The sequence below is a fragment of the Dendroctonus ponderosae genome, unplaced genomic scaffold (assembly GCF_020466585.1).
Source record: "Dendroctonus ponderosae isolate FM_Combo_2020 unplaced genomic scaffold, Dpon_F_20191213v2 Dpon_F_20191213_8, whole genome shotgun sequence".
NCBI lineage: Eukaryota > Metazoa > Arthropoda > Insecta > Coleoptera > Curculionidae > Dendroctonus > Dendroctonus ponderosae.
In genome coordinates, this window is record NW_026019016.1 from 1,028,556 (window position 1) to 1,037,617 (window position 9,062).

At 37.6% G+C, this 9,062-nt stretch overlaps 1 protein-coding gene across 5 annotated transcripts in view; it reads right to left on the reverse strand.

Moving 5' to 3' along the window:
* LOC109544887 (ecdysone-induced protein 78C) overlaps positions 1-9,062 on the reverse strand; it is a 27,793-nt gene that overhangs the window by 3,141 nt on the left and 15,590 nt on the right. For 4 of the 5 annotated variants that reach the window (XM_048669266.1, XM_019915300.2, XM_019915301.2 and 1 more), the window contains 6 exons: positions 1,724-1,851; positions 1,489-1,630; positions 1,127-1,374; positions 869-1,035; positions 576-813; positions 335-514 (listed from right to left, as the gene is read on the reverse strand). In XM_048669266.1, coding sequence (XP_048525223.1) covers positions 335-514; positions 576-813; positions 869-1,035; positions 1,127-1,374; positions 1,489-1,630; positions 1,724-1,851 — 1,103 coding nt within the window. The remainder of the gene's footprint in view (positions 1-334; positions 515-575; positions 814-868; positions 1,036-1,126; positions 1,375-1,488; positions 1,631-1,723; positions 1,852-9,062) is intronic. The other variant, XM_048669267.1, reaches the window with a different exon arrangement.

Sequence of the window (9,062 nt, forward strand, 5' to 3'; positions counted from 1 at the left end):
TCGCAACAATCAACTTTTTGGTCTTGCAGCGATAACTTTTCTGCTCTTGGTCCGATTTTATCAGCAGAAGTCCACTGTGAAGTTTTAGCTTCGGCTGATGACAAAAAACACTACGAGGCCAAAACTGTTGTTGTGACCACTCTGTAAATGAACGAGATGAGCGAAAAATTAAAAACTTTTTGGATATTCATCTGAGGTCTTGTGCTTAATGCTTTGCCAATTTGCTCTAAGCAGTCAGAACTTATCCAGTTCCAAAGTTAGTCCAAATTTATCAGTAAAACGTTGATTTCGTTCAAAAATGTATGTGGAAGTTACTTAATTCGGGTCCTCTCACCTGTACTTTGAGTGCTTCAATCAGCTTATCTTTATGGTGCTCTATGGATTTGATATCAGTGACGCCAGGTCTATCAGCAGTTAAAAGAACTATGGCGGAAAACAAGCCTACTTCCGTATCGTTCAACGCGAGTGCATTAAACGTATTAGCAAAGTGAATCACAGATGCTATAAAGTCAGTCTGAAACAGGCAGAATTTTGGTCTCGCTCCTTAGGTCGGAGTTGGCCTAACCCAGACTTACATCATACATGATTTCCAGTTGTTGCCTCGTCACCGTCGTGCCATCATCAAACACCATGCTTTGGGAGCTGGTAAGTCGCGCCACATGCGTAAGCCAAACCTCAAAGAAGCCCAGCTTAATGAGTATCAGCTGGTCGTCCTGCCCTAAACTTCCAAAGCCGGGAATTCGTTTGGCAAACTCCACCACCCTTTGCACGCTTGGAGTCATACAGGTGGCGAACTGCTGCCACAACCAGCCACTGAAAAGCCGGATGTTTATGGACACATTTTCCAAGGGAAGTTTGAGTAGTTTACCGGTCGTTTTCCAAGGACTCTGCGGTTGAAGATGCCACCGCGTCGTCCTCCCCATCTTCAGTCCCATCTTCGTCTTCGTCCAGCTTATACCTAGGGGGCGGCAGCAAAGGCCGTCGCTGCAAATTGCGCATTCTTTCATCCGTATAGTTACAGTTTGCATGATGTGCCTAACGAGGAAAAGTTGTTAACTGTTTCTGGGTAAACTTGGAGACACTGATGTCATCTCCGCTATTAATTGGCTTCTCAACCAAGCCCTACCTGAGAGATTCCTAATATAATGTCATAAACGGCCAACTGTTTGATATCATTGTCGATCACGACGCTGCTGGTGGTTGTGGTGATGGTGGTGGTATTCGGAACGGCGGAAGTGGGGGACATGGCCTCAGTGGTGTTGGGGGCGGGGCTTACCACCGAAATGACATCAGGGGCCGTTGTGGACACTCTCGAAGGATTGTCTTCCACGCTTCGCTCTCGCGAGCGTTTCGGGACGCGACCGTATCGAACAGCTGGAAACAGGGAACCTAATAATCGTTATTTACTGCGTAAATAGCCCAGTAGAACGGGCAAATGTTGATGAACCATCGGAAATTTGTAACCGGGGACACCGTGTATGTACTTACAATCCCTAGACATTCCGACTGCTAGGCACTTCTTGAATCTGCAATACTGACATCGGTTCCGGTTCAGTCTTATTACCAGGCATTTGCCGTCTCTCAGACACCTGTATTCTATTTGCTTTTGGATACTTCGCCTGAAAAAACCCTGAGAATACAGAAGAAAACTACATTAACCTGCCTAAAATACAAATGTTTTATGCTTCTCATTTTATATTGATTGTTTTGAACAAGTTGGTACCTTGCAGCCTTCACACGACGTAACTCCGTAATGGTACCCCGATGCCTTATCCCCACAAACTTTACAAGGAACGAAGGTTTTGGTGGTGGACGAGCTGTTTGAGTCGGCTGCCACGTAGTTGCTTTGTTCTGCAACCAAAACATCTTCAAGTAATGGAGAAAACTCATGGAAATGATCGTCTGTTCAGTTTCACTGGGAATTAAGCTGTTTGATGCAGGCCTGGGTAACACTGTGTTGAGTTGCGCTTTTGAGTTGTCGCCGCTCTCTGAGTCAATGAGTTTTAACTCATTGGTTAATGAGTTACAACGCATGGCCGATAGCGGAATTTTAGCATCTAGCAAAAAAGCTATCAACATATTGCTTTTGCGCATACGATTGCTTGAAACTATTTGGTTTAAAACGGGAAAAGCCGGAAATTTTGATGAAACTTTAAAAAAATATTTCTAAATACTGATTATTTGCTTTCTCTGCTTGTTTTTTGAGTAAACCTAAATTTTGTCGAAAAGGTAACAAGATAACGTTGTTTCGATTTTGTCCCAAATTCAAAGGGAAAATTGGTATGCGAAAAAGACGATAAAGAAGACCAAACTGAAAAGACGACGACTTTTCTTGTAATCCATCTTTTAACTTTTTTGCATAAAATACTCTCGTCTGTCAGAATTTTACAGTAAAACGTTAAGAAAAAACGCGTTGTTCTGTTCAGAGAATGTTTTGTATAGAAATATTGACCAAAAAGTGAAAAAACCCAAATCATTCACAGCGACAAAAGCGACAATTTTTCCCAATAATTGATTATAAACTTTCAGTTTTCTGTTCGGGGAAATATTTTTCGGAAAAAATCCAGAAAAAATTATCAGGGTTTTGTCCAAAGTTCGAACCTGCAAAAGGATCCAGAAAATTGTATACAAAGCTGTTCAGGAGCCGAATGTTCCAATAAAATGTATTTTAAGTAAAAATAATATGTTTTATTTGCGTAGAAAGAATTGCTTAATAGAACCTTTGCTAAAACCGGAATGATCTGAAATGGCGATGAGAGCGGCGCATTTTCGAAATACTTTCGGTAAAAAACTGAATAAAATTATTCGGTTTTTGTGTCAAATTCGAACCTGAAAAGAGTTTTCTAAAGTTCCCTGCAAACCGATAAAAGAGGCGAATTTTCTAGCAAAATTAGTTTTATAATTTCTGGCTTAGACTCCCCATTATTATCAGAAAAGAAGAAAATCATCAGAAACTAATGTTTTTTTGCATTTTTGATTAAAAACTTTTAGTTTTGTGATAGGTTTTTGAGTAAATCTTAATTGTTTTTGGGGAAGAAACGGGAGAAATTTATTTTCGTTTTTGTCCCGAATTGGACGCTCAAAAAGTTTTTGTAAAATTCCTACAAAGCTATCAATATATCTTGTAATTTTTCGCGTAAAATACATCCAGATCACCATTGTTTTTAAGTAAAACTCAACAAAATAGAGCGTTTTTGAGTGGAAAGTAATGCATGAAAAATTCTGTCAAAATTAAAAAACCACATTTTTTAACAAATTGTACAGTCTTCAGAGGAATGGAGGTGACGAGTTTCCTAAATAATTTATTATAAACTTTCGTTTATTCAGTTCGTGTTTTAATAGAAAATTCATTGATTTTTGTCCCAAATTCGAGGAGACCCTGAGAGTGTTTTAATAAAATTTATTTTGTGAAAGATACCTTAAGATTGTCAGTAATTTGAAGTGAATCTTGGCAAAAAGAGTAACTTTGCTAAAACTGCAAAATTCTGAAGAAATGTTAAAAATATTATTGATAAATGGCCCTTGAAATAAATCGAACACACGTAAAAAAATCATCAACATATTCTCAGCAACGGAACTGTTGGGTTGGCGCACCAAGCACTGGGTCAACTCCTAAAAATTGATTGAGTTACCCAGGCCTAGTTTGATGTCTCAACACTCTTTTTCTTCAGAAATCCATAGAATGAATATATTTTTGACGCTCATGTTTTGAGGGTCTAAGAGTTTTCAGTTATACAGGGTGGTGCGCAATTAATAGTGCTTGTGGCGATTTTAAATTATGCATTTGCTAGACTGTTTTTATGAAAAAAGGTTGTTGATAAACCATGCAGTTTTCGAAATATTGCATCATTTGACTCTATCTCAATCTGAATCTATGAGCATGTGAGTGGTGTCTTAGTAATTTTTTTTGGCCAGCTCGTAGCCCTGATTTAAATCCCTTAGATTTTATCTTGGGGAGTCACTTAAAAAATTTGTTTTTTGAAAAATATATTAAATCGCGCGTAGACCGTCTGTACTAAAATATGAAAAAGAACCAATCTGGTATTTTATTTCGAACAATACGATAGTTAAAAGAATTTTGCTCTGTTAGGAGAAACATTTGTTGATGGAGAGGAAGATGCGTTGATGAAGATGCGTTATATAGGTAATCCGCAACATTCCCCCAGTAGAACTTTTTTAAATGAATTTGGATATCTGGATTGGACGAGCTGGTATGGCCCATCCCATGGCCCCCTAATAGCCCCGACTTAACGCCTCTTGATTCTTTTCTCTGGAGTTATTTAAGGAATATTGTGTATGAAAGTCCAGTTACCAACGCAAACACTTTGTCCGTTTGTTTTACAAAAATTATTCAGAGTGTTTCGGACCTAAGAACTGAAAAGCCATTCAAAATTGCCTCTGAATGGTCTGCGTGTTAGGCAAAAGACAACAATTAAAAAGCATTTTTGGCTTGGAAACGTATACTTTTGTATAGCGGGTTCAACAAAGGTGAGTTTCCTCGAGCTCTTGAAGCAATAGAATGGAAAATTGCTGTGATCCTTCACGAATAGTTGATGCATATTCGGAATAACTGGGCATTCCCAAGCAGTTACGCGGAAGAAAGCCATATACGTGGACGATACCATATTCGGTGGTATTAGCCATGCATATTAAGATTCGTCTGAACCAATAAAAGTGAAAAATAGCCTTAGTCTCCACTAGGATTATGTGAAGAACTGATTATTACCCAATGTCAATGACACCGTAATATCGTAGCCTTGGAACTGACTTAATTATAATTCCTATAGTCGTGATGTAACGTGATGTTGATTTCTTCTGTTCGGCCATAGACACGGTATAGTTTTAGTGGAGGCGCAAGGAAAAAGCCACTGAATCGATGCCAAAAATTCGTAACGGTGCAACCATTCGTCTTCTTGCAACTGCCAGTAAAACTAACTCCACTTTGGATCAGAGTGGTTCATTCTTCATTAAATTGCTGGATTTTTTTCAAAAGGTGCGGTTCATTTTTAATAACCAACATCATCAATTCAGGTTGGCGAACACCAAATCACGTACCAAATGGCGATACGCTGATTTATAACGGGCTGATGACAAGTTGATGGTACTGGTTCAGCTCCTTATTGCTTATTCAAATAGTCAGTTCACACTGTCTCTAGGAAAAAGGAACGCATGCATTGAATTTCTAGGCAAAGATAACTACATGAAAACACCAATAGCGACCCCAGTTTGTTCTATTTCTACTAATTCGGATTTTCCAACTCCTCTATTTGAACAGTTGATAAAACTTTATGCTAATAGGAAAATGTTGACTGAACACTGAAAAGTTCGTGCAACTACAGGAGGATTTTTCAGCTTCTTCAGCTAATTTAGGAACTTTTTGACGATTTGATTAAGGACACATTTAGTGCACATTTTCACTTTTAACTGCAAACGTTTCCAGCTTCCACACTTTTCCAGACTTGTGCTTAATATGTAGCTTTTTACAAATTGTGGAAAACCCAGTTCATAAAAATGAAAAAAATCACCTTGAAATCTGTTCAGCACTATTGAAAATCATCAATCACTTGAGTCCTTGCTAACATCAGGTCATCAACAGTCGTTAAAAATCATATGTAAATAGTTCTGGTATGCGTAGGTGTCATTATGGGGTTTAGGAATTTTCGCAGAACTTGATGTAGGTATTTAATGTACTTTTCGCTCGAAAATGTCCATTAGAGCTCTTCGTTTTCCGCTCTAAGAGTTTCCCTTTGTAAATAGCGAAGTTTACGACACCTTTGTGGGATTTTCGGGCTGAAATGTGAGATTTTCCGCGGATTGGGTGATTGGTTTTCTTCACTTTATGTCGCTCTTGTAGTCGCTATCGATTTTATGTTAGCTGCATGCCTTTGGATATTCAAGTTCTCCCGAACATGGGGTGACGATTTTCATGTTTTAGCTAAAGATCAGAAATTAAATATTTTGTCCACCCGACAACGTTGGGCCGGTAGCAGTTTTTTATATGGAAATTTCGATATTTGGACTGGACGAGCTGGTCTTATCCCATGGCCCCTAATAGCCCCGACTTGACGTCTCTTGATTCCTTTCTTCTTTAAGCTCTTAAGTTTCACTAAGCTCTTTTTTGATACCCCAAAGGGTTTTGATTAAAGTATAGTCGGTATATGAAGGTAAAAATAAAAACTATGAAAAATAATCACTACTTAAAATCACTCCTTAAAAGTAACTACTTAAAGAACAAAAAACTGATAATAAACTACAGTGATTAAAATAGAAGAATAAAATTGTTTGCAGATGCTTTTAACTGATTCTAGAAAATTAAATAAAACCGGTTAAATCAGCTTGCTGTAACTACGGTTATTATTATTGTTACACGTTTGGAACACTCTTATTTTAGCGGGTACGTTAAATACCGACCATCCCTAGAAAGTGTTGAGTTTGTTGAAAAAGGAATTTCCTCCTGGCCACTCAAGACATTTTTTCCACATAGGCCTAAAAGTTCGAAAAACTCACCACTTTCAACAGTACTAAGTCCTTTCGTTTTTATTCAGTCTAAAAAGATTATCTTAGATAATGGGCTAAACACGTAGATAGTTGGATTCCCGTGAGAGCGCACTTATATGCACGTTTGCACAATTTATGTGTTTCATTCAGTTTCTGCGGAGCAACACATTTCCTATCTCCATCGAGGGATCAGCAAGAAGTGCAATCGTAAAAGTTTACAACGATGGCAAGCCAAACGTGGCTGCTTCCAGCTAGTTTTCGAAATCACCATAAAAGAGCCTCGAAAGGAGCGCATACTTAAGCAAGCAAATAAAGCAAAAAGGGAGGCGCGAGTTAGAGCATGGTAATTGAAAGCAATTTAGAGGAAAGATTCCGTAAAACTGGAAGACTTTTCCATAATGGTTGAGCCGATTTAGGATTGATCTGTTAGAGGAAGAGCCTGATGGCCATTAGCCGCAGGCACCGCTAAAAAGCTGATTATTTTCTCCTGTTCGATTTAACCTGGTTTATAATTACTGCATAACGGCGTTTTATTGTTCGCATCGCAACCATCGACACGTACTTATATTACAAGACCATTATTGTGGTAGGTCATTTACACCTGGTAATAAAATATAATAACAATTTGTCACAACGACTTAATCTGAATAGGTCGTGGCTTAAGCGGTTTTCTCGCAACGACCAACAGGAAATTTTCCGCAGGAATCTTAAATTAAGTTCGGGGTCAAAATAGCGAAACGTTCAATCTTGTTTATCTCGCATTTAATAAATATGGCTTTTAATGGATTTGGCTCAAGTTCAGGGCTACCCATATGCGGAATTACCAATGAGATACAACGATGATTTTTAACCGGAGGAAGTTCACATCGTCTTTTTTCCCCGAGTTTGTCCAAGTGAAGCACAGAGGGTGAATCTACCATCTGAGCTTTTTGAAAACTTCAGAACCACTTTTTTATTTCGAGTTAAAATGGTTAATTAATTCACGTCTAAACCATTGAGACTTAGCCAGAGAACAACGCTAAAAACGATTTTTCTGAAATGACTCCGAGAATTTCGGTGCGGCCGTGACAAATGCATTATTCGCAGCCTTGGTTCATATTTCGCTGGCCTTGGACTTGAATTATTTCAACCTTCATTTATTGATTAGCAGGAAAAATAGTGTGTGGCCTCCCTCGTTTTCACCCCGTTCGCTTTATGGTTTTGCCCATAAAGCCACGAAAAGGACGAGTTAATTTCGTTAGCTTCTGATTGAGAATCAACCAAAAATCCGCTTGAAGTAGATTGAAAAGCTACAGCAGAAGAAAGAAGAAGTTTAGTAGTTCTTCATGCTTTTTCACATGCAATTCTTTGTTGTGGCACTTGATTTCCTTTATTCATTGCCAATAGTTCTTCAGTCTTATTATTAGTTTCAGTATTATTATGCATTTTTCCTTGTTGAAAATCTTGCAAAGCCTACATTTTAGCTTTGGTTTGCTCCGCGCAGCAGGTAAAAAACTGTTTGAAATTGAGCCAAAACAAGTCGCTTTGCCTTTAAAAAAATCCACATTTAGAAATCGAATTAAGAATTTAAAAAAATTATCACAGACGTTTGCTGTCTGAATAAGAGAAGCAAATTTTATAAAAACATTTATCTGGTTTGATAATGTAGAGGATTTTGACTTGCATGTTTCAACTGAAATCCATCCAGTGCTTGGATGAATTTATTTTAATTTGGTTACGTTTTCACTGTGTTCCTTCTTTTCAGAAAACCGAATTTTAAGGCCGTTATCGTCGCAATTAGTACAACAAGGAAAACCTCTTTAAGACTTGGGCATCAGTCAAAATATTTAGTTTTTCGCGTATTGCTGTTTAATATGTTTTTAATAAATTTTTACACATTTTCTCCTTGCTAAAAATCCTACTCAATAAACTGCTCGGCTTTCGCTTTAATGCTTCCAGTTATTTTGCTCCGCCCCACACGTGAAAAAGCTCTTTTACAATTAAACCAAAACAAGCCACTTTGCATTAAAGAAAAATAACAGATTTAGTTAGAAACTGAATAAAGAATTTTTTTTTCTTAATTCAGTTTCAAAAATGTCTATCACAGACGTTTGCGTCCTAATAACTAATACATGGATGAATCTGTTTTAATCTGAATAAGTTTTCACTGTGTTTCTTCTTTTAATTGCTTGCTCGTAACAACATTTGAGCGTTTTATTATGCTGTTCTTATGCAAAATTTTCCCATGTTTCTGGAAATGGTCAGTTTTTTCTATCGGTTTATTAATGGAAAAATCATAAAAAATGTCTTAAATTTCACATCATGTTCAGCTACGGACGCGTAGAACACCTCGAACTCTTTAAAAACATGGTAGAAGTTTCAGATCCGAAATATTGGACATTTTCGGCACATTTTAAGCGTTTTTTGAGCGTTCACGATTTTTAGCCGACGATTTCTTCCTTATTATTGACGTAAACGTTTTATAAATGTATATTTGTGACGTTCTTACGTTGAAAGGAATCGATTGAGCTCAAAAAACACGCATGTGAAATTTTGATTTTTGGTTGAAATTTTTCCAAGGATGA